Source organism: Phalaenopsis equestris, unplaced genomic scaffold (genome assembly GCF_001263595.1).
Source record: "Phalaenopsis equestris unplaced genomic scaffold, ASM126359v1 Scaffold000107, whole genome shotgun sequence".
Taxonomy (NCBI): Eukaryota; Viridiplantae; Streptophyta; class Magnoliopsida; order Asparagales; family Orchidaceae; genus Phalaenopsis; species Phalaenopsis equestris.
The window spans coordinates 1,441,987-1,469,346 of record NW_018164549.1 but is presented as its reverse complement, the minus strand read 5'-3'; the positions used below and the strand labels follow the sequence as shown (position 1 = coordinate 1,469,346).

The 27,360-nt window shown below is 34.2% G+C and overlaps 1 protein-coding gene across 8 annotated transcripts in view; it reads left to right on the top strand.

The window, feature by feature from the left end:
- LOC110020817 (acyl-CoA-binding domain-containing protein 4) overlaps positions 1-27,360 on the top strand; it is a 61,031-nt gene that overhangs the window by 3,274 nt on the left and 30,397 nt on the right. For 5 of the 8 annotated variants that reach the window (XM_020719068.1, XM_020719066.1, XM_020719067.1 and 2 more), the window contains 4 exons: positions 11,073-11,281; positions 11,555-11,632; positions 11,706-11,825; positions 11,933-11,999. In XM_020719068.1, coding sequence (XP_020574727.1) covers positions 11,141-11,281; positions 11,555-11,632; positions 11,706-11,825; positions 11,933-11,999 — 406 coding nt within the window. In that variant the 5' untranslated portion in view covers positions 11,073-11,140. The remainder of the gene's footprint in view (positions 1-11,072; positions 11,282-11,554; positions 11,633-11,705; positions 11,826-11,932; positions 12,000-27,360) is intronic. The other 3 variants (XM_020719072.1, XM_020719070.1, XM_020719069.1) reach the window with 1 other exon arrangement.

The window sequence follows — 27,360 nt, the reverse complement described above, 5'->3', positions numbered from 1 at the left end:
TTTTAGTTTTAGTTTAAACGGAAGTATGAATTTTACTCTAGGCATTTAATAATATGATTTGCTAGTCTTTTCAAGCAATTTATATCCTATGAAATAACAAAATTACATATATTTATCTTATTAGACCCGAGACACAATAAAAAAACTCCTTCATCGAAGTCTTCTCTAAATAAATTTTCTTCTTATGTATATTCTTCTTACTAGTCTATTCAAGCAATTTATATCCTATGAAATGACAAAATTACATATATTTATCTTATTATACCCGAGACGCAATAAAAAAAACTCCTTCATCGAATTGTTTTCTAAAGAAATTTTATTCTTATGTATATTCTTTTCTTCCAATAAGAAGATGCAATTTTGTGTATAACCATTATCATTTTTCTATTAATGATAGAGATAAAAAACTAGCTCAAATATATCATGGAAGTTATCAAATTTAATGGGCCTCTTAAATTTGAAAATTAATTAAATATGTTTTGATTAAAATGATATGTTATCATTTTAATTAAACTTTAAAATGCCGTGAAACGTTGTTTCCAACATTTCCTCACTTGGCTCATTAACTTATTATCATATGAGTTTATTATCTTCCTTAGTCTAAAACCTCAAACAAAAGAATAAAAAAATAATGTATGATAATGGTAAGTTTTGTAAATTGAGTATTACTTTCCATATATTATGATATACTATTTTCTTCTATGTTATCACCATGTGTAGTATATATACTTTATGAACTACTAATGATTTATTGTGAATCTTTATGTACTATTTAATTTGTTATATCACAGTTCTCTAAAATTTATGCATGCAAACAAAAATGAGAAAATAAGTTTAAATTTTACAATTTTAAATATCAAATATTATTTTAACATGAAAAATATATCTTAACTACACATTTACATAATATAATTGAGAGGTTTGTGCTACACATGTTCTCTACAACTTTGCGGGTAATTCTTGATTAAAAGATCTGCAATGGTCAACATAGTGTTGATATGCCCAATTATGGCTTTGTATGCTTTAAAATTTACTCCAATGACTAATTCCTCATGTCGATATGCTTATTTTGACTCTCATTTTTTTGTTCTTTAACCAAAAATACTATAGTAAAATTATCACACAAGAACCTTAGAGCTTAGAAATATAATAACTATTTTAAGCTGTGAAATAAAACTCCAAAGTCAAAAAATTGTGGCATTGCTTCAGCATATGAGACAAATTTTGTCTCTATAGTTGTAGTTTCCATTAAGGATTGTTTTACATTTTTTTTAAAAGAATTACCTCTCATCTTAATAGAAAGATACATCTAGATGTTGATTTTCTGGAGTCAAGACATGAACAATGTCTGAATATGAATATTTTATCACTTCAAGCTAATCGACTTTTTTTTTTTTGGTAGATAGGCGGTAGATAGGCCTATAGGTTTTTCTTTTTTTTTTTTGGTAGATAGGCCTATAGGTTTTTTTTTTTTCATTTGAAGATGCCTCATGGTTCTTTTTCTTTGTTGTTTTCCAATTATTTCGAACTAGAATTACTTATACTACATTTGCAATGTCAGGTCTTGTATTTACCTACACGTACATTAAGCTTCAAATAATTGAAGCTCAAAAATCTTATTCACCTGTATTTTTTAATCAATTTTTGGGCACTTATTTGAATTGAATTTATCATTTTTGATAATAGGTGACACATAATGAATAATTTTTCAACCAAAATTTATCAAAATATTTATTGATATAGGGTTCAGATAGGAACTTACACAGAAATTAGGACAAAATAAAATAGTTTAGTTCACCAACACAAAACAATATAGCTCGAATACATAAAATATAAACTCCTATAATTCAAGAGGTAGGCGATTTCACCTTAATGTTAACGCTAAGATTTAAGTCAGCAATCATACTTGCATAACATAACCCTAACCTATTCATATTGATACCCCACAATAATAACTATCAAAAGTCTAAATTGCCCTTTTAGCCTTGCATCAAAGATAAGTCTTTAAATTATTTGGTGGGCTTGGCGCGGTGGAAAACGTTGTAGGTGCCAACCTAGCATTACTCATATCCCAATAAGACACCATGTCCCTCAAGGCGGAAAATAAAAATTGTTGCTTTGTCAAGTCGTATGGCTCCTTTGTGGCATCATAATTTAACAATTTTTTTCATTTAACTAGAAATTCCTATTGACCTTCATGAGTTCGAAATGCAATCTTGAGCACATCCATCGGTCTCATCCGAATTCAGTGCTCTCCTGACTTCAAGTTAGTCTTATAGAATATCACAACCCCAAATAACTTGTTTAGTAGTTCATCAAACGTCAAGATGGGAAATTCGTCAGGTACGGTTTCCTTATTCACTGCTCGATAATTCATACAAAAATGCTAGCTCCCATCCTTATTTTTCATTAGCAAGATCGGGCTAGAGAAAGGGCTCACACGAGGCGGTATGATCCTGATCTTTGACAACTCTCAGATCATTCTCTAGATCTTGCCTTTTGTACGTGTGGGTAGCAGTATAGGTTTACATTGATGGGAGAAACCCCTGGTCTCAGAGTTATTGCATGTTGGTGTTTCCTCTGAGGCAATAATCCACATGAAAACTAGAAAACTTCTGCAAATTATTGTAGGAGTTGTTGGATTGATGTCGGAATCTTCACCAACTCCGTATCATGTATCTCTTTCATGAGATTAAACTGATCATAGACATTCCCTCCTTCAATGATTGACATTTTCACTTTGCTTATGCGTGAGTCTCTTCCCCAATTTCCATAACCGAAGCTTATTTCACGCATGAAACGGGGGTTAGTTTTCTTTCCTCTAACTAGAGTGATTTTTCTTCTATAAGTCTATCTTACGCCATATAAGCTTTTCCATCTTTATAGGCTCATGAATCTCCTTTTGCCCTTAAGGCTACCACAATAAAAGGAAGTAGTGTGGTTAGTTGCAGCCTCCTTCGCGGTCCCACCCACTGTGGTTCCCTATTCCAAGTCAAAATTCTTTGAATCAATATTATCCAGCCCCGAATCACATGTCGTCCCGTTCTCCTTCTTGCTGCTCATTCCAAGCCTCTAGATGTCGTGTAACTCTTTCTAGATGCTACCTCTTGAATTTGTTTCTGACTCCTTTGCTCGATCTCACCTGCTTCTGATTGTTCCCAATGTCCAGATGTCACACTTTTCCTTTCAAGTGTTGTCGCTCGAGTCTACTTTTGATTCCTTTGTTTGATCCCTCAGCTCTTGATTCGCCTGAGGCAGCAAAGTTGCTTTGATGTTGCACAAATTTTTTAGATTGTTGTCGTCTGCGTCTCTTTCAAACACCTTCGCTTGATCCCACGACAGTCGAGGGTGTTGCGTCTTTTTCAAACGCCGTCGCTTGATCCCACGACGGTTGAGGGTGTTTTTGTGTGAAACTCCATAATCCTTACATTATTTTTTATAAGGCTGTAAATCTTCCATTCTTGAACGAGAACCGTCTTTCCATGGACGAGAAACACTTCTCTATTTCAGATCTTATTTTGCCAAACACTTCCTCTAATTACTATTTCAGAGCATCTATTTTTTTTTGTCTTCATTACTCGCAGTATGTTTTTTAATCAAGAAAGCAAAAGTTTTGTACGCTGATATCCATTGTTGGCTTCTTAGGTAGCCCAAATTGTGACTTTTCCGCGAGATCGTAAGCCATGATCCTGTGCTTGGATTTCCAAATCACGACTCTATTGGGAAGTTGTAAGTTGCAATCCCGTCCTCGGCTTTCCCGATCACTCGAATTGCAACTGTAATAGCTCGGTCACAAAGGCGTATGGTCTTGCCGATATGGAGTGTATCGTGATTTTGTTGTTGGCTGGAGTCGTGGTTGTATCTCGATGCTAGTTCATAGAGCGGCGTGATGGTACTCTGCCATCTTGTTGTTGGCTTCCAACTAACTCGAAGCACGAGTGTTTCACACAGCCCAGTCATGAAGGCAACACCCTGTATGTTGCGATCCCTTCGTTGCTTCCAAGCTAGCTTGAATCTCGACCATTTGTGGTTTCATCGACACCTGCATGCAAGGTGATCCCGTCAACTTCCCAGGATGCTTCTCAGAATCAATACTATGATACAAATTAATAGGAACTTCCACAAAAATTAAAGTAAAATAAAATACTTTTACTTCACCAATACAAAACAACACAACTAGAATGCATAAAAGATAAACACCTACAATTCGAGAGATAGACAATCTCTCCAAAGCCCAAACCCAAATCCTAAGACCTACAATTCGAGAGGCAGGCGATCTCTCTCAAACCCTAACAATTCATGACAACAATCACACGTGCATAACATAAGCCTAACCTATTAATATAAATGATATCTCTTGAAGAAAAAAATTTTTGTTGAAGGAGATTTATGGCCCGTTTGGGGCAGCTTAAAAGTGCGGGCGGCGTTTTGAAAACGCCGCCGTCTTGTTTGGTTAGCACTTATTGTCAGATTATCCAAAACTTAGTTTTCAATTTTGTGAAAGGCGCGGACCGCGGGACAAACCCCGCAGTCCGAGTTTTGCGAAATGATTTTTTACGTAAGGGCCCTCATTTGCTCTCGTGTTCGCTCCTCTGACCCTAATTCGCTCACCTTGCCCTCGGACGCCTTTAGCGGAGAATCCTTCGCAATACTCGTGCCCTAAGCGCTCCTCCTCTACGAATCCGGTTCGTTTTCCCTCTGGTTCTTCGGCATTTGACTCCTCGTCATCTTCTTCTTTGGCTTTTCGATCTACATGTATATCTTCCATCGAATGTCTCGTCTTCCATGTTCGTCGTTTGCAGTCGCGTCGTTTGCAGTCGTTCGGGTTTTCGTCGTTTGCAGTCGTTCGGGTTTCATATGTTTATTTGGATGTTTTTGCCATGGAAAGCGGTTTCTTTTTTCTTCCGTGAAAATCTTTTGCAGTCCTATGACATTTTGTTTAGAGGATTTTTTTTGTCATTTCGGGTGAGATTTTTTATGTATCTGATGATGGATCTGAACACCTGAGGTGTAAAATTAGTGGATCCAACTAATTGCTTCCGGCCAACTAATTGCTTCTAATTGCTTCCGGAAATTCGGCGGTTTTGCTCATTTTGCGGTATGGTTGTGGCCATGAGAATGTTTAGGGTGTCACATAAAAATTTGTCTTACAAAACTTACTAGTTTTATAAGAAGTGCAATTTATATTATTCTTCGTTCATACCAACTGCTAGCCGAGCAGGTCTTGGGCATTGCATTGCTTACAAACATATGTTTCAATTTTAGATATTGCATGGAGGAAGCTTTTGTGATCTTTTATTTTACTGTTAACCGTTGTATGTCATCTTGGGAGCTTTTGCAATTTATAGATATTCCATGGAGGAAGCTTTTGCAATTTATATTATTCTTCCTTCATGCCAACTGCTAGCTGAACATCTTCTGCTTGTATTCTTTTATTCGATCCTTTAATGAGCACAGAAAGGAACCATTGGAAAGAAAGAAAAAAAATATCAGTTGTTTAGTATATATGCAGGAAAAGTTTTCTTCTTGCAAACTGTAACAATTTCGATCAATTTGTAAATGATTCTTCATGCAAATTGTTTCAGTATTATTTGTCGATTGCTCTGGATTGTGATGTAGTAGCAATAGAATTTCGCAAGTAACATGTGTACCACATAAATTACTTATCCCTCATTTGTGATATTTTTTTTCCATGAAAAGAAATAGTTTGTGCTTATCTGTTAATCTGATAGAACTCAATGAATTAAGTTAAAGAGGCTGGATCATCGGTCATGTGAGATAGAGATGTAACTATCATATTTTGTGATCTATGTCTGAGGAGCGATTATTGCGTGCGGAGAGCGCACGCAGCTCTGCGTGCGCTCTCCGCACGCAATAATTAGACATGTCTGAGAGAAGTTGAGGTGGGAAATAGACCCACTACTTATTTTAACAAAGAAAAGTGACAAAATCTTATGGTTAAATTTAAGAAAGTGACCGGAAGAGATTATGATCGCATGAAATTGAAGAACAAGTGAGATCAGTTAAAGAATGATTGAAAACTATGGAAAGAATTGAAAAGGGGATCAACTTGAATGAGTTGGGATCCAGTTAAGCGCACAATAGATGCACCAGAGGATTGGTGGGCTGAGAAATTACAGATACATAAATATCTAATATTTCTTTATCTTGAATCAAATTTCGCATTGAGTTGAAATTATTTTATTAATACTAATTTGTTATCTATATCAGACAGTGCCGTCAGCCAAAAAATTTAAATTAATTGGCATTGATCCATTACTGGAGGAGAAACTGGATGACATGTTTACCGGGGTTGTCACAACAGAAACTCTTTTAGTTTTAATGACTCATTTGCTCCTAATGGCCTTTGCTATTTTTGGCAATTCAAAATGATCTCATACTTGATTACTGGTCGTTGAATCTTTCTCATCTTTTATGGCATTACATCATAATATAGTTTTACTTTCGCTCAGTGCATGTGAAAATGCACTAAGATCATTGTCAACACTGATATCTATATTAGATTCTTGTAGAGATACTTTATAATTAGGAGACATCAAGTTTTGTTATTTTGGTTAATTTTAATTTCAAATCAGCTCAACTTTGTTCAGGATGCTGATCAAGTAGTTCTTTGAAATTAGTAACATGATTAAATACTTTAGAAATTGGTTGCTCCTCATTTATTTTATATTGATAATAATATTGAAACACGATCAATTGGCCTGGAACTTCGTTAATGAGTTGAGAATTTTGTATTTCCTCAAAAATTAAACTGTGTTTAGCTGTTCTTACCATTCTTCTCATCATCAAGAAACTTAGCATTCATTGAATTTCCAATTTTTGCTTAATGGGAAGTACGATATTTCTCTTAGTTTTTGTAAAATAGCTGATAAAAAATTCACTGATTTTTTTTAAAAGTTAAAGTGTATATGTTATTGGCTATATTTTCTAATATCAGCTAGGCAGCCGTGTATGCATATATACTGTATATCTTAATTTTTTTACCTTTTCATAATTCTCTCTCTCTCTCTCTCTCTCTCTCTATATATATATATATATATATATTGAAATTGCCTTGATTGGAACTCTCTTAAGTATGTACATGATAGTCTTTGAAGGTTTCACCCACAAGGTTAATGGGAGATAAAAAATAGTAATTTACATCTCATCATGTACACTAATGCTTGATTTATTTTTCAATTGAACTGTTCTGAATTGGTATGCTGGACAAGAAATATTATGTAAAAATATCTTACTATTGCAGAAACTTTGCAAAATGATCCTAGTGTTCTTCTATTATTATGTACCTCCTATAATAATCTCCATCTTATATGGCTTCACGTTTTCAATTCATCTTTCTACTTTATAAATTTGGAAGGGATCAACTGTCCATGTTTTATCATGAAATAGAAATAAGTGCATACATCGTGTGTGGTCATTTATAAAATTGATGCAATATTGGTCATTTATAAAATTGATGCAATATTTTTAACCTTTAATAAATACTTCTTTAATAGGCTTGCAAATATAAGTATCGCCCAATTCTTAATATGTTAGAACTCCTCCTTGTACCTTTGTTGTTTTATGTATTTGCTTTTCTTTTATAAAATTCGCACCAGTGCCAAATACTAAAAATTCAAGAGTCTCTAAGACTTCTTCATTACTAGTATTTTTTAATGGTGATATGTCCTCATCTCCCAAACCATAATATTAAGGATTTCTTATTTATAGTACCATGCTTAATGTATATGATCAGGAGAGGAATTTAAGTTTAAAGAATCATTATTTAAAGTACTATCATCGATAATAATATTATTTCTTAACCAATGAAAAAAGGTTTCTTACAGAGGTTCAATTAAAATCATGCATTAAGAATTTAAAAATCGACACAATATTCTTTAAAAAAGTTGGAATGTAAAACATCCTTTCAAGATCTAAAATAAATCACAATTAAAAGCATGATGTCAGGTCCAACAATTTCCACATATGAGCAAATTCAATTTCTTGAATAAATAAAGTACCCATTTTGACCAAAAGTGGAATTTATGTTTCAAGAGTCCATCATCTAAAGTACTATCATCAACAATAACATTGTTTATTAACAATGAAAAAATGGTTCTTACAACAGTTAACTTAAGGCTTGTTTGAGATCAATTTTATTTTTTATTTTTATTCTTATTTATTCTTTTGTTTTTAAAACATATTTATTTAGTATGTTTTTTAAATATTTTTATTTTTGTTTCTAAAAACAAATAAACTTGTTTTTGAAAACAATTAATCCATTTTCTTGGTGTTTTGAGTATTTCCAAAATCAACTGTATCTTAAGCAATACCAAACTTATTTTGTTTTAAATCAAAACATAAACAAAATAAAATAAAAGCAAAAAATAAAAGTGATCCCAAACGTACCCTTAAAGTCATTAGTTAATAATTTAAACATGGACACAATATTGTTTTAAAAAATCGGAATATAGAACATCTTTTCAAAGTCTAGAGTAAAATCAGAACTAAAAATGTGATGGTAGGTCCCAACACCTTCCATATATGGGCAAAGTTGATTTCCTAAATAAATAGAGCACTCATTTTGCATCAGTCTAATTTTGTTTTTGAAATGTGTTGGCAATTTGAATTGTGGAATCAATATTCATTTACCAATTATCATGAGATATTTACACATATAAGATTTAAAATTTCAGACCCAATATATTTTGAGACATGTCTTGAATTTGGGGCAAGCTTTCTTCATTTCCCCCTTCTTTTAGCAAAAGAATCATTTTATTGGACTCTCTTTGACTTGATTAAAAGACATTTCTTTTTCCTCTTTTTTCTTGTTCACTCTTTTCGAGTTTTCAAATGAACACTTTCAAATCTTTTTTGGTCTAACTACCTTCTTTTGTACTCACTAGGTCAACAATTTATTGATTGCCCGTTTCGCCTTATATGCCATATTAAAATTATGATAGAGACATTTTTCTATAGGAAACAAGTTGAAGATGAAGTGAATTAAAAATAGTTCAGACACCTCAATTTCCAATTATTTATGTTGTGTAGTTATGCCCTTTCTTTTTTTTATGAGTTCACACACTTCTTCTATGTCATTAAATAATATGAAAAATAATTTTGTCATCAAAATACTTGCATGTGCATTGTCTGAAGTCTCAAGTTGCATCTCAATAGATTTGAGATAGTAATGCACATTTAGGAATACATCCATAAATACTTTTCCTGATCTGAGGCCCAATAAGCATCATGCTTAACTGATTGGATCGCCTCGAACATCCATAAGATGCTTTCTCAGATAATTACTTGCTTCTATAGGTTTTAGAGGTTCCTCAACATGAAGTATCAATTCAAGGTAGTTGCAATCCAAAGGAGAATTTTCTCCTTCGAATTCTCGTAATTATCAACACTCAATCTATGAATAAGAGATAATGCATAGTTGGGATTTAAAATAGATTGAACTGCAAATAAATAAATTAAACATGCTTAATTAAATTCATTTAAAAGCAAAAAATAATATGGATTATCTACGGCCCATATAAGTTATTTTAAAATAAAATTCAGCATATCATTATTATTCTCATATGGGCAGAATTATAATAGACAATTGATTTTATTAATATTTTATAATGAGGCTAGTTATTTTCATCTAAATAAAAACTTTCTAGGTTAGTGGTTAACTAGACACTTTATTATTTTATTTTAAATCATTATCCATTCTGATTAGACTAAAATATAATGATCCTTGTATAGGGTTAAAATATTAAATTTAAGCGCAATTATTGATGCTATTAATAAATAATATTTCGCTGATCATTATCATAATTAAAGATACTATGGCTATTTTTTAATCACTCACATATATTTTTTAAAATTTGTTATGAATTTTACTGAAATTATATTGGTTATCGAAAAGATCAATCTTTCTTCATTGTCATTTGTCAGCCTAAACACTTTTGAGGCAAAAAAAAAAAGAAAAAAAAAAAGTGAAGGCAAATCTTGAAAAACAGAACAAATTTCAATTTTAAAAAATTGATTCTCTGATATCAATTGTTGGCCTAAATTTTAATTATAATGTAATGCAAGGAAGAATCTTACCTTTAAACATATTAATTTGAGTGAAGATAAGCACCAATAGATTTGCTAGTTTGTACAAGCAATTAATTTTTCATGAAATATTGAAAATTACAAAGGCATGCTTTGTTAGACCAAGGACTCTCAAAAGAAAAACCGCTCCATCAAAATCTTCTCTAAATAGTTTCTTTTCTTGTAATTATTATTTTTCCATCAAGAAGATGCAGTTTTCTGGATAACCTCCATCCTTTTTTGACTAATGAGATGGAAAACAATCAACTCAAATTATAAGTTTATTTGCCACTTAAATTTGAAAATTAATTGAATATATTTTAATTAAAACGACTTTCTGAAAATGTCATTTTAATTAAAATGACACATTGTTTTAGTTAAACTTTAGTGCAATTTGAAAGAACACTGCACGTGTATCAGACATTTCATGACTTGAGTTCTAGGAGTGTCAGTACATCCCAATTCCCAAGTACGTATATGGCAATGGTACGTGGCTTATACTCCTTAACAATTGTTTACCATATTGAAATCTATGAAACCTAAATGGTTACAATGAGCTTTATATTAGCATCCTTTTAGCCATTTTTACCGTTGTCATTGAACTCTATTTTCCGCATATTGACTAAAGAGTTTATCAGTGGCAATGCTATTACTGATTTTGCTTAATTAATAATTTAGATAGCATGGCATATGTCCATCTTTTTTCTGATTCCTTACATTATCTCAAAATAGATTTCAATCAACTTTAAGTGCCTCACTTATGCTCATTTGGGAACACAGAACTTGGAGCTTCAACCAAAATGCGTTTGTACAGTTGTTCTTTTTCCCATGGAGATTATGAGTTTAATACTGTCATCTAACGAGTTTTATCAACTAAACTAAATAAGACAAAGATGAATAAAAATGGTTATTATGAAAGAACGATTTAAAATGTACATTTTATGAAATGAACATACACTAAGAAATTTGGATTTACTGTGGTACAGGTTATAAAAGAAGTTAAGGTTGTTGCTTGTTCTAGATTTGTCAGCATAATAATTGAAGCTTGTTCTATATGCATGATCCTACAATGGCTGTTGAAGGAGATAAGATGGTCAATGGGCGTTATAATCTGAATGCTCTTTTATCAGAACTACATTATGATGATTGGACATTGCTACATTCTTTTGGCAGGAGACCGTTAGCTCGTTATAAGGTAAAGATATCCGTCATGTTTGCATAGCAAGTTGTCTTTACTGGCTTTCTTTTTTTTTTTTTGTATTTTTTTTGACTTAAAGTAAACAGGCCTTAATTAATCTCTGGAAGATGAGAATCAGCTTTTATTTTCTCAACTTTATTCTCCATGCGGCATGGCCATTAACCTTCTTCCTCGGAAGTTCTATTAACCTGGAAACCATGTTTACCCTATAAAAGTTGTTCAGTCTTATTTTTCTTATTTGAACACTCATTGCCTTCTTAAACATCTCAGCATGCAATTGCAGTTGCTCAGGACAAGCTTTTCGTGATTGGCGGAAGTCGCAATGGTCGATATTTCTCTGATGTACATGTAATGCATGGGATTTTGGAATCATAAATTGAAACAAAGACCTCAGCAGGTTAATATTATGGAATTTATGCAGGTTTTTAATCTAAGATCTTTGACATGGTCTCTGTTAAATCCAAGGATTGATGCAGAAAATATTGGTTTGGAAAATTCTACCTCAAAAGAGGTATTTCCAACAATTGCCGGCCATAGCCTGGTGAGTTTCAAGTATTGGACAATTTTCTTTTGCTGTGCCTATTTTCATTCGTACGAGAGTTGATTTTTTTGTTTTGCCGTTATTTTGTTAACATCATTATTCTGCAGGTGGAATGGGAAAACAAGCTTCTAGTCATTGCAGGACACTCGAAGGAAAAATCAGATTCTGTGATAGGTTCACTCAATACTTTTATGCTTCATGCATCTAAATACATCACTATGGTCGTTATTCTTTATATATTTCTTTCTTACGTTAGACTGTTATGGCATTCTATAATACATGTCAATGCATGTTCATTCTTCAAAACGTTGGATTTGAATGATTTAGTCAGTAAAAATCAATCATTGGATTTGAATGTTTGGTCGTTAATGCCACCAACTTAACATGAAGAGGATGAAACATAGATAAATGCATTTAAATTTAACAACCTTTTTAAAATCAAAATTTAATAGTTCATTGAAAAATCAGATTCTTTGATAGGTTCACTCAATGCTTTTATGCTTCATGCATCTAAATACATCGCTATGATCGTTATTCTTTACATATTTTTTTCTTACGTTAGATTGTTATGGCATTCTATAATACATGTCAATGCATGGTCATTCTTCAAAACGTTGGATTTGAATGGTTGGTCGTTAATACCGCCAACTTAACATAGAAAAGGATGTAACGTAGATAAATGCATTTAATCTTAACAACCTTTATAAAATCAAAATTTAATAGTTCATTGAATACAGATAGAAAAAGACCATTGTTGCAAAACCTTTTGGAGAATTTAAATTTACTTGCCTTGGTTGTTTCATAATATTTTGACAATAAAGTTAAATATATTTTTTTAAAGATCATTGTATTTTCTGTGTAAAATAAAATCTGATTTTGTGTGATTAATTTAAAATTTATTAAAAACATATCTCTATTTTGAAAAAAATGAGCAGAAAGCTGTGTCGCGAACCTTGAGCCAAGCCCAATCATGTGATTTTACTGAATTGTTTGTGTGTGTATAACATGTTTTTTCTATTTAATTGCACATAAAATAATTTAGAGTTTCATAAAATTAAATGATCGGCTTAAAAAAATTCAACATTCAAGGGGAATCCTTATTTGAAGTGTATCAATGAGCATAAAAATCTATATATCACAAACCGTTAAGTTACCAAAATGCCTTATGACTCAAAAATTCATTAAAAATTTTCTTGACCTAAACAAGTTTCCAAAATTTGAGGGCGTTGTATCATGACATGGGGTATTGAACCTTAATTTACCACCTAATTGTCAAAATTTTGAGAAAAATAGGCTGAATTCTGAATAGGTTCCATTGCCTTTTCCCTTTGCTTTCATTCCATTACATAACAATCTTACAATATATTTTAGGTACAAAATAAAGTGCATATATTCTATTTTAGATAACTTAATAATACATATTTCTAATCTAAATATTTAGCTAAAAGAGAAATATATCAGAATAAAGATATTGGAAATAAGGAAGCTTCTAATTATAGAAAACTCTTAATTTAGTTGTCTGATTTCCATTCTTCCTGATTGACATCCCCCCTCAAATTAATGCTGACTGGATCAGGAAACATCAATTTGCCCACAAGAAGCAAATAACATTGTCGCGATATATTCAAGCCGTGAGTGCCGAAGCCTGAAAGTGTCGAAAAATCCTCAAGCCGTGAGTGCCGAAGCCTCAGAGTGCCGAAGCCTCAGAGTGCCGAAGCCTAAAAATGCCGACGTCCGAAGCCTGAAAGTGTCGAAGCTCAAAAGTGTCGAAGTCCAAAAATGTCGAAGCCTGAAAGTGTTGAAGCCCAACAGTGCCGAAGCCCAAAAGTGTCGAAGCATGAAAATGTCGAAACCCAAAAGATCGAAGCCTAAGAGTGTCGAAGCCCAAGAGGGCCGAAGTCCGAGAGTGTCGAAGCCTAAAAGTGTCGAAGCCCAAAAGCGCCGAAGCCTGAAAGTGTCGAAGCCCAACAGTGCCGAAGCCCGAAAGGCCGAAGCCTGAGAGTGCCGAAACCTAAGAACATGATTCGAGCAAAGAAAAGAAAGAAATTCTTTATAATTTGTCGTCTAGAAATTCAAATAATAGCCACAAGAATGATCTGCTTCCAATTGCACGATCCGGATGCTATCGATTATAGCCTACAAGTAGGATCCGTGTTCTGTTATATGATCCAAATGTTATTGATTCTTTCTGCGACGACGATGACGATTTGTTCCATGATTTTCACGCCATGCGGTCAAAGTAGAAGAAATCCATGAAAGCGTCTCCATGTGGTCAATGTAGGCTTTCTTTATCGCTTGCTCCTCACTTCCAACGACCTTGGCTATGGTTTTGATATAGCAATCGATCATCTGCTCTTTGGTAGCGTTCTCCCCACCTGGCTTATCCATAACGATGAGCCGGTGCTCATAATCGCAATCAAGGAACAAAGGTGCAATCTCAGTCGGCGGCCTGTCACTGAATCCGCCGCTGAATCCCGAGTTGATAGATGAGTAGGGAGAGTCACCTGACCGATTGATTCTGCAACGGATTTGGTTGAGCCTGGCAGCGCCGGCTCCAGCTACGAGCCGCACGGAAACATAGATATCGGACGATGGTGCATGATGCAGCCGATCATGGAGGAGAAAATGCCAATAGGATGCAGGGAAGAGGGAATGACTGAGTGGAAGAAGCGTTTCAAGAACATTAGACTTAGGGTCGAGCGGAATGATGGATTTTCCCGCGCCATCGAGACGGCGAAAACAGAGATGGCCATCTGAGCGAAGATGGCGAGGAGAAAAGTGTTGTAGGGTAGAAAAATCTTTCCTCCCTTCCCGCAAGAAGGTCGGGGGGAAGGGAGTCTTGACGATTCTTCAACGACTACCGGTGAATAGGGCAAAAATTTAGGCTTTGATACCATGTCAAAGTTTTGAGAAAAATAGATTGAATTCTGAATAGGCTCCATTACTTTTTCCCCTTGCTTTTATTCCATTAAATAACAATCTTACAATCTATTTTACGTACAAAATAAAGTGTATATAATCTATTTTAGGTAACTTAATAATGAATATTCCTAATCTAAATATTCAGCTAAAAGGGAATATATAAGAATAAAGATATTGGAAATAATGAAGCTTCTAATTATTAAAAACTCTTAATTTAGCTGTCTGATTTCCATCTTTCGTGATTGACACTAATAAACTTTATATTTATGCAATTCACAATCAAAGCCTTTTGATTCGTAAATCATAGAAAATTTTATTAGCATTTAGAAATTAAAATTTTGGAATTTTGTTATTCTTATGCTTATGCCTAGGCCACAATTATGTTATAATTGCTAAAGGCGGCTTTTCAAAGTTACATGATCAACTCGTGTGATTGCTCCTAATACATTAAATTCAAAATATAAAATAACTTTGTTTGTTTGGTATCCCAACAGAGGAGCAAGAATATGGAGGATCTAGCATTAAGAAGGATATCTAATCCCAACCCAAAGAGGTATTATCAAACGCCATAAAAATTAGATGTGCATACTTTTTGACATTCTGTGTTGAGGACCCAAAATTTTAATACAAGATTTAAAAAGACAAAAATCGAGTCATTTTGTATTTGAAATCGTTCTTCATCGTATCATCGGATGCACTGATCTTTTCATTACTTCGCTTCATTATTGCATCACTCGGTTCAAAATTACTCGATCAACTCGAGCGATTTTACTTAATACATCAAATTTCAAAATTTAAATTAACTTTTTGCTTGGTATCCCAACAGAGGAGCAAGAATATGAAGGATCTAGCATTAAAAAGGATATCTAATCCCAATCCAAAGTGATGTTATTAAAAGACACAAAAATTAGATGTGCATACTGTTTGACACGTTGTGTTCAGGACCCAAAATTTTAATACAAGATTAAAAAAGGCAAAAACTGTGGCATTTTGTCTTAGCAAGGCAAAGAATAAACCTTAAAAAAAAAATAAAAACTCATAAATTTATATAGATTTTATAAATATGAAAAATTATTAATATGTTTATTTAGTTAATCATTTTAAAAACATAAATAATAAATTTTGATCTTAAATATTGATATAAAATAAAAGTTTAAAATGAGATCTAGAAGTAAAAACTTACTTATATTTAGGGTGCGTACATTTGTTTCGGTTGTGAATATACAAAATCTCAATTCAAAAACTGTTGTTGAAAATTTGTTATTTAGAAGCCGGTGTTTCAGAAGCAGTGTCTGTTTGTGGACTAATGGCTGTAATACCCCTCAGTAATATACCCAGTTTGTTTGAAAAACACAAATCTGAAAGTTCTGCTTGTGGAATAAATCTAATTATAATTTATCAAGTTATTTGCACTCACAACATAAGAGAATTTAATCTACTTTTAAAATAATCATATAAAAATAAGTTCAACATAATATATTCAACATAAGCCGCATTCCAACCAAACATGCAAGTTTTCTCACAAAAAAAATTAAAGTTGTACCGCTTATTCTCCAAAGTACCATCAACATCATCATAACAAATACAACGTTAACAACAATAACAGAAGTACTACGATTACAAAATCAAACAAAAGCAAGATCTTCAAAAGAAATTTGAAGTCTTTGAGTTCATTCTTCATCGTATCATTAGATGTATTTATATCTTTTTCCTCACCTTGCTCCATTATTGCATCGCTCGGTTCATCTATCCTTTGAAAAATTTGCAATTTCTGTTCTTTAAATTTTTTGGATACTGTAAAAATTTTCGGCTAGCATTTTCACATTTTTGAGTCGTGAAAACAACGGATGACATGTTGCAATCACAAAATACTGGTCGATGTTTGGTCCTCTTAGAGTTTGTGGAATAGCTTGAGCTCATTTTCGATAATATAATCCCGTGCATTAGTAATTAGCACATAAATAATGAGAGAGAAGAAATGAATAGGTAAAAATGAAATGAGATGCATAATTTATATAATGACTGACATTTACATACATACCATCGTAGTCCTTTGCATTTATATTAACAAAAACTAATTTTTTACATTGATACTATCCAAATCTTTCGTACAACATAAAGAATGCAACCATATTAACCATAAAAAAGTAAAATACATGTTTACTTCCCTCCAAAATTCCCCAATGAAGTGCCAAAAACAAATTCCTTCTATGAAGGCTAGCTTTGCCTTGCAATAACAAAATGTGCTGTTAGACCAAACAAAATTCAGCATAATGCATCATGAGAAACTAAAGGAGCATTTACGTACATACCACGCAGTTTCTATGTATTTACATACCATATAGTAGCATCTTGCAATCTTATAGACATGATCATGGCATATGTGATCTTTCCTTCCAAAGCATTTTAGATGGTACATGCTCAGATAAATTATCAATTAATTCGAGTGTGTTTTCATTCCACTGCTTATGGACATATGAAAATGACCTGTTAAAACACGGGTAAGGGAAAAATCCTAAGAAAAAACATAAATGGTTTCCTAAAATTCCCCTACTCAATAAAAGAAGTTATATTTGATCAGAAATATGAAATTACAGGAAATTTCAAATTTGGTTTATATGGCACAATTAGTTATGAAATGATCAAAGTATGCCATGCTATGAAAAACTGTGCAGGTAGAGAGACGTATTGCAGTTTGAGATTACCAAAATCAAACCACAATTAGTCTTGCTGCTTGTAATAATATGCAGCAAACCAAAACTATAATAGATATGGTATAGTTGTATCATGGCAAGTTGGGATGCAAGCCTATAGATTGTCCTATGAAATTCAAACTTACATCTGAAGAAGCTCCAAAAGAATGTACCTATTACATGCTAGACCCAACATTATCTATGTGCGGGTGTTGTGTTCCAATTCATGCATAAACCTATTGAATTGCGTCTTCAGATAGTGTATATAATTCTTTTGAGAGAAACCACATGGTACAAAATCCCACGCAACATGATTGCATGAAGTATAATGAGGTTGATGGGTATTTTATAAAAGAAGCTTAACAATAGTTTAATATGTACCTCATACAACGCAGCAAGAGATCAAATTGCTTACATACTTGCCAAAAGACTATCAGGGATGGTCTCTCAGAAATTATCAAGCAAACTTGAATGAATAACATGCGTTCATTCGCTTGAGAAGGAATGTAGAAATGCTCATACATGAGCTAGACACAAGAAAGCCATAGACCAACAGCCTCCTTTTACATTTTGACCGATGCATGTGCCTAGACTCACATGTGCCTCCTCTTCTACCAACTCGTGGATATGTGAGATCCTTATTTCTAGTTCATTGCTTATTTAAGAAAGATGTGTTTTCCAGGAGTAATTGTTTTTAGGTATTTACATGCATACCACCAAAATCCTTTGCATAGCATATATAGAAGGTAAAAGAAAAAGGGGATGCAGAATTTGTGCAAAAAATGGGCATTTACATACATACCACTGAATTCCTTTGAACATAGGAAATAGCAATTACAAAACAATTTGTAACTAATGCTATGATTGACCCCCAGAATTACAAATCGTAATGAGCAATTAACCATTTGTGTATCAAAAGAGAATAAGATTTGTAACTGCATGAATTAGTTATACCCGACTATCAAAATAATTGTACCACATGCATATAGAATGTTGGTGTGCATTACCAAGTGTTAACCGAGTATCTTCAGAAAAAGATAGTTGTCAACACTTGAACGAATTGGCCAATCACAAGTATCAAAATATAAAACAACTGCTAAGGTTGACCGCCGGCATTACAAATCATAATGGGCAATTAACCATTTCTTCATAATGTTTAAATGAATATCTTTAGAATTAAAGCAATAAAAATGTATGTAACCCCAGCGACTTCTCAAGTAGACAAATTAATTCAATGGACATCATAATGTACATCATAATGTTTAATAACCATAACTGAAAGTATTTAACCCCACTGAAAGTATTTAGCGGAAGATAAGTTCATATGGTAAAGATTTGTAACTCATGCTAAGTTTAACCACCAACATTACAAATCATAATGAGCAATTAAACGTTTCTGAATACTCATAGCAAAGCAATTAGTAAAGTGGTTTGCATAATTGCTGAATGTACGAATTGCTCAGCTCATTTGAATCCTAGAAAATGCTGGCAGCACTGAAATAGGTTATAGATTTGAATATTGTTACAAAGACCAACATTTTAAGTGCACAACGATTAATGGGAAAAGCTATTAGAAGGCAATTAACCATATTTATGCATACCACCCAGTTGGCAAATGCTTTTGAAAAAAGAAGGGTTTCTCAACAATATTTATGCATATGCTATTTGACAGCCCTAAAATGAGAACTTTGCAGAAGAAGGTTCTCATAAATAGAATGGATACACTTTTGTTGTAACCAACTAAAATGATAAAGAAAAATACAAGCACACTTAATAAAAAAAAAAACTGACATTTCCTTCCGACAATGATAGTGAATTATAATACAAAACATCAATCATTAACTAAAGAATCGGTGATTACTTCACGTAACTCCGCCATCTCTTGGGCACCTCCGTCACCTATGGTTGGACTGACGACATCTTCATAATTTGTAATTGTTTGGCCCATTCGATATTCATATGCTTCAACTGGTACCGATTCATTTTCATCTACACTTGTGAAATCAACATCAAATTATGAATGATGATTTATGTAATAATGGAGGATAATTGTTGCGCCGACAATTTTAACTTGATTTTGAAATGATATGTTGGCATATCACGAAGAATGTTCTATTTTTTTCTTCCAAACACCAATGACGAGTGATGCTTATTGAACATCTCTTTCCTTCCTCGTACAACTTGACTTTCCCTTTCAAAGTCTGTTATATAATATTTTGTGTTTAAAAATTTCTTAAGAAAACCCCGTTATAATGGATAGTCGATTCCTGCTAAATACTATTTTTCTGAAAGGGATGTCAACCATTTATCAACTTGACTCAAATTAATAAAAAATCCAATAGATTGTCAATCAACCTTGAGGCAGGAGTGGAAATTTGTGCACACGGGATTGGGTGACAAATTTGAAGATTTGACTATCGTGGGCATTGCCCTCCCAACCGACCAAGACAAATGTAAAACGCATATTAAAGTTGCATGTTGTAATTATATTTTGTGTTGGTGGACCACACCGTTTAATGTACGCTATCTTGTCAGCATTTGACACACACGCCAACATGTGTACCGTCAATGACACCAATGTAGTTTTGCATCACAACTACATTAGCTTAGATTTCGGAATTTGTATGTCTTCAATAAATCAGTGTGCGTGAAACATACCTTGACTTATGACATATATTGATGATCACTGTAAATTTATCTTAGATTATTTTGAAAAGTTAGATCTTTAAGTTTGATGATTCTGAAAATATGCGCACTAAAACATTCAATCCAATTGAAAAATATCTACTGATGGTTTCAGTTGAGTGTTGAAATCTCTCGCAGTCTGTTCTTATAGACTGATTATGCGACAATATATATAATATTATAGCCAATATCTCCCATGAAGTCGTTCTAGAAAAACCATGAAAACCATAACTATTGTGGAGGTCGCTTAAAAGATTGATAAAAATCACTTTACTCATACGAAACATGTTATGAAACCTCGTTGGATGACACTCAAGCATTTCACCTATATATGTCCCCCGTGTAAGTCGAGGTTATGCATGAAGTCCGGGAGATATATGATTCATAGTACTCGGTAAGGAAACAGAGAACCGCTATAATATTTTTTTTGCAATGCTTTCTATGTTCTATACTGGTAGAATCCATTGCTGAAAGAAGCAATAGCTTTGTCGCGTGACAATATATTACAAATATTAACATTTCAATAAAATATATTAAGAGTGCGTCATACCATTACAATTAAAGACGAATGTCAACATCAGAGTTCAATCTAGCACATTTAAAACTGGTACAATAAGTAATTATTCTACAATAAAATAAAAAAAAAAAACATACACCAATATAGTATTTCATAACAATACATTAACTACAAGAGTAGTTATTTTACAGATGCGAAGCTTAATAAGTAGACTCCACTGAAAAAACATAGAAATGATATAGATTAGTTATTATGATTTTCATAGAAGAGGCGCAAGTAATGAACTCTCCGCTCTGGTGCCATAGATATGAAGAATTTCCTCTTGATAGGATCTTCAAGTAGCTTCATGGAGTAGAGATACAATTGCATATCTTCTTAAACTTTCATAGTTTACTCTAAAATCTTTATCACATCAATAATAGATGAGGAGGATTTTGTGGTGTTTGATTTGGAAGATAAATTGGTACATGTAACCAATTCAGATATTTGACTCTTTAGGTAGGCATGACCAATCTTTTTTTTTAGCAACTCTTGCTTTTAAAGAGAATGACCTTCTAGCGTGACTAGACTCACTGTGCTCATTAATGTCATGTGATATTCTATGAGTTGGTTCATTGGGCCATCTCTGTGTTCTTGTGATTCTTGAGGAGTCCAGACATGGCCATTCGTTGCAACAACTCTGCTAATCATGAGATCAAGTTTCTCCTCTAGCTCAGGTTCGATGCCACAATACCTAAATTTCTTAGCATTTGACACAATTTATCATTCATACAATGAAAATGAAAAGTCGCGTTTACAAATTCAACGTATAGTTAAAATAGAATTACTGTTAATTTAAAATTTATTTCACCTCTAACTTCTCCTACCACCAGTCTACAGATGCATCAATGTTGTTCTTAATCAGATCCTAACCAAGTTCGGTAGATCCTCTTTTGTGCATGTTTCAAAATTTTCAATCTTTTTTTTAACTGATTTCATTTGTTCTTTAATTGTGTTCTGTCATTTAATTTTCCAGTTCTTTCTTGAAAATTTTTGGTAATATTTTTTCAATATTCTTTGTTAAAATGGGTTATTTATTTCCTAACTTAATAACTTTCAAGCAAATGTCACATAAAATCATTTTTGTTTATTTCTCCCAAATAACGGATGATGTGTTATTTTTTATGCTGCCCATTTGTTGTTGCATTTATTTGGTCAGTATATACTTTCAATGGTTATATGATAAATATGATAGCATCCTAGACACTATAGTAGAACAAACTTTGCATAATTGTCACATAATATGAGAAATCGGGAAGCAAATTTACCCAATGCATCGATCTTGAATTCTAGCCTTTAATTACATTTATAAATTGACATAAATAGGATGTTGACATACATACCCCAAAGCTCTTATGTATTTACGTATGGATCACCTAAATATTTATATTTTCATGCATAAGAATCAAGTATTTTACATCTCATAAAAAATCACCATCACTATTCATGCATACGTCCGAAGTAGTAAATCACTTCCTATCCCCTAACACCAAAAATAATGGAAACGTGCAAAAGTGGCTAGCTGCCAAAATGTATTTCTTATCTAAACATGACTACCGAAGTAGTTAAACGTGCAAAAGAGGCTGGTAACGAAAATGTACTCCTTCACACAAATAAACGTTACTACAACTTTTTATTTTCAGTTCTTTATTTATTATTAAAATCTTTTTTTTTGGATGATTAGAACCTATCTACGTTGAGTTCATTTGTTATCCACCATAACTAAGTGAAAATTTCTCTTATCTAAGAAGAATCACCCAAACAAACTGTCAGCGATAAAAAAGTAGGGGTGTGTTGCCCGTAGGAAGCTGTCTGTCACCGGAATCAAAATCTCGTCTTCCGCTTCAGAATGACGCTTTAATTTACATATAGATTTAAGTTTAAAAACTAATATGAAAATCAAACTGACTCCATTTTTTTCATAGTTTAAATGATAGAACTTACCTCAAATCCTGTATGTATCCCGAAGGATAAACACAAGACTCGAGGGTGAGACTCGATCAAATAAACTAAGAAAGATATGACATCCGTTTGGTCTGCGAAACCGTTTTATTTGCCGACAAATTTCTCTATTTAATATGAAAAATTAAATAGAGTTTATTTTAAGATGGGTTCGGAAAAACTTCCTATAAAGGCAAGCCCCTATAGTTAATTACATCTTAAATGACCAAAGTCACTTAAGAATACTCTCGATAAAAATCAGGAAAAATTATCTTCAATGAGGTCAAAAGGATAGGACTTTTCAACGAAATCGAACAAAGAGGTGTGCAAAGGGGAATGGTTCAAACTTGTAACATTTATTGTAGAATCTAAAGGAGGAAGAATTAGGGGATGCTACAGATCTAGAGGAGATCCTCGGTGACTTCCCAGTCTACCCTATGGTTTGGCTTCAGTTTCGAGGAGAAATATTCAATTGTTTTATTCTGCCAATTTTTATCTATTTAGGGCTTACATTCATGTGAAACGATCACACAAATAGCCTGGAAGATGTGAGGATTTAGGTCGTAACGAACGACAATCTCAGAATCATAAAATGAGTTAGGGTTTAGATCGTACAGCAGAGCTATACAAATGCCTAAAGAAAATGTTGAGGATTTATGTTGCGCTAGGCGAACAACCTCGAAATCCTATGGATTGTTGTTTTAATTCTATGGAAGGAATGGTTTAACTGGGAAGACATGTTCTGCTGTTGAAGATGGTCGTGATGTCAACCACGCTAGTTCCAAGCTCCTTGTCGTGACGAGTGAGTTTTCTAAGGTGTCAGATTGCAATGTCAAATTCAGTGGCCCTATGGTTATAGTTCTTCAGATATTTTATAGATAATATGTTGAAGTTGTACAGTGTATAGCATAACAGTAGAATATATAGCACATGACAAGCAGTAGAGTATGTAGTAGAGAGAACAGTACAACTTGCAGGGTAAAGGAAAAGTAAAAAGATTACAGCAGGTAGGTGATTTGCAAGAAAGTAACATGTTGTAAACATAAAACAAACATGTATACCTGGGAGTTCCGCTGTTCCTTAGGTGTAATTGATGCAACAGGTACAAGCAACAAAATTTGAGAAAGCAGGCTGAAATGCTTTATATAAACGAAGTAAAGAAACGCCACCCAAAAAACACGAGAAAGAACAGTAAATGGCCCGTACGAGGAAATTGACAAAGCGACAAATCGATGAAAATCGTAGAAAACACAAGAAAATCCCGAAAAGTGACCACGAGTGCTTTGTCCAAAAATTTCAAGAAAGACATGAAAAAGTTCGAAAAGAGGGGGACCGCAAGCACTCGGGTCGGGCCTAGGCTCAACTATATATTAGTACTCGAGGGTTGTCAAAGGCTACTCGGTCACCCGGATGTATAAAGCCCGACACTCAACTAGAAGGGTATCTTATCGAACCTAACTCAGGAGGGTACTAGCCTAAACAGGTGATTGACAAGTGGACAACCGATGTTTAAAATGTATTTAAAATTTATATTTTCAGCATGCACATAGGTTTCAAACATGCAAAAAGTAGGTTGTATCAATTTTGTTTGTAGCGAAAAATGTATTTTTTTGTTTTAGAAAAAGGTGTATCTATTCCTATCAAATTTGTTTTTATCAATTTTGAAAAGTAGTTGTCCACGAGTCGATTGCGCTGTTGGGCATAAGACTACCAACAACCTAAGAAGGTTCGGGTCAACTCCCGCTAGTCTTGTGTCGGCGAATGATCGTCATCTTACAGCTCACCGGGTTCCTGAATCGGATTCTGATGGGTTCCTGAATCGGATCCCTACGTCGTAGGATAACATATCATTATGTTCTATCTTCGGTGTGTCTTTATTATCACCGCCCCAAGCCCAAAACAAAATCGACCTACTTGCGACCTTGCTTGATGGTTTCACGTATAACAAAAGGCTATACGTGGACACTTATGTATCGGACATAAGCATCAAAAAAATCGAACTAAGAAGCAAGGAAAAAAAGAACAAAAATGGGGTGAGAGAGATGATGAACTGATTCACCTAAAACATCGAAAAGAACGAAGGATAAATCGGCTCTCAAAACTCGTGACGAAAAAACCTGAAAAAGAAAGCCCGAAGATCCTTGAATCAATCCGAAAGGATATGATTTTCTCACATTTTTATAATTGGCTTAACCCAAGTCAATGTGACGATCACACACAAATGACCTCCTAACGTCGGTATCCAAACCCATATCAAAATTAATATTTCCCAACTCCCGAATTAACCAATAGCCTCATATATCACATGAGCCTAAAATCTTCCCACATAACCAAATAAATGCTCACGGTCGGGGTCAATAGAAAAGAGGAAACAACCACCAAGGTTTTTGGTCAAGGCAGCCCAAAGAACAAGAGAGGCTCACAGCCAAGGCAACCCAAGACACAAGAAACTCACGGTTAAGGCAAGCCAAACTAGCTATATAAGGATCTTTGATATACATAAGAGAGTGCAAAATATAATCATAATTTCAATCTACCTACAATCATCCAAGTAGTTCAAGCCCAATAAGGACTAAATCACACCAAACAACCTCCAATAGGTCTCACGGGTAAGGACTACAAGAGGAGCAAATCTCAATGGTGAGCTCATGGATAGGACCAAAGGGGGAGGCTAACTCAATCCACATCACAAACCCACGGCTAGGAACCAAGAAAATATAAAAACTGCAGCCTTATAAACTTCCAAACCAATCCATCAAAACTAGCTAACAGTTCTCGAATAAGGACAACACAGTACGCCAAAATAGGCTCTCGGGTAGGAGCTAAGGCCAACAAAAATTAAAACCCAAGCCACTTCTCGGGTAGGTGCAGGACAAGGCGAAACCGAGCTCCCAGCTAGAGCCAAACCGAGCCACAGCTGAGGTTCAAACCCAGGCCACAACTAAGACTAGAAAACATCTCTATGCCTTCAAAACATCAAAATATAAGACTACCATATGTTTCAAACAAGAATGGCTATGGAACTCCTCCAAATCAAAATAAATTCCTCCACAATATGTATATTTAAGCCAAAACACTCACAAGGTGCCAAAACTGAGCCCAGCAGGGGCTAAAGCCAAACCAAATGACTTACCAACAAGCTCACGGGTAGGACTAAGAACAAACCAAATCAAGCTCCCAAGCTACCTCTTGGGTAGGAGCTAAGGAAAGCAAACTGAACCCTCAAACAAAGCCAAACCGAACCCTTCAAGGCCCAGAAGTAAAGTTCGAGCAATTAGGACAAAGCTTCAGCAAAAACCAAAAGCCCATCCTCAATAGAAATTAAAACTCCAGCCACCTTAAGGTAAAATCGAATCCAAAGCCAAGGAACAACAACCCACATGCCTTTGAAACATCAAGATATGGAGCCAATATACATCTTAAATAAGAACAACAGCATAGAGAGCATATTTGGGCCACCAACCTAACTATTCCAAGCATGCAACAATTTCCAACAGATATTTGAGCAGGGAAGATGCCTCACGAAGAGCTAAACCAAACCCTCAAAACAAGTTACAGAGCTTTCCAAATCACAGAAAATTTTTTGATAGCATGCATTTCAGGCCAGAAAAAGCCACAGGGAATCAAAAATCGAATTTCACATATATATGAAAAGCAAAACAAGTTTTCCAATACTTCATGTTAAGCAAGAGTAATAACAAAAGAGAAGCCTTGTAGTGCATCCCAACATGTATTCCAGAGGAGCATATGTTATCTCAGAGCCCATATTCATCACATTTCCAGTTGCCTTAAGTAAGAAAAAAAAAAGTAAAAGAAAAGAGAGAAGCCAATAACATGCCACATTCTCACTATCCTAAGCAAATAACCATGTCCAACCCCTAAAACATGTCTGTTAAAACATGTTTACATGCTCAAGTAATAAATATCTCAAAGTATAGGCGCAATAATAAACTAGCATGTTGTACCATCCAACAGAGCCATTCTTAGTGGCTCGGCAAAGAGAAAACCGAAAGGAAGCAAGGCACAAAGGGGGGGAGGAAGGTACCTCCTTAAAGCAGAATGTAATACATGGATTTCAGAAAGAGAATACTTCACAACCTACACTCCTCTTCAACAACCAGAGGAAGTCGACCCCAGCACTAGGAACTAAAGAAGAAAGTTAGCAAGAAATTTGGCAGAGTTTTTCCTTTCGAAAATTTTCGACTCCCTGAAATGCACCAACGAAAGTCTCATATAGATCAGAGAACAGGAGAAGGAATGATTAGGAGATCGTATACGATTCGAAGGATCGAGAGGAGCAGACGCCTCCATACGGGCGTGCGAGAGGCGGCAGAGGATATCCTCACAGAGGATGAGATACGATAAGGGATGGGTCGCGGGGGTCGCGGGATCGTCCTGCGTGCGCGAGTCGAGCGCGTGAACGAGGCTCCAACGGTACGAAGGAGTGGGCCAGGCGAAATCGAGCGAACCGCGGCTAGGGCAGAGGTCCACGAGCGCGGGAGGAAGAAACGGGAGAGGGGAAAATGAAATTAGTTTAAGGATTTTTATGATTTTTAATATAGGTTATTAATAATAATAATAATAATAATAATAAAATATTATTTATTATTATAATTAACATTTAAATATGTATTTTCCCGAAGACGCGCCGTCACAATGAAACAAACGTTCCCCTAGGCAAAATCGATGTTCCGGACGCATTGACGCAGTCCGTTTCGTCATCCGGAGTCGTCCGGGC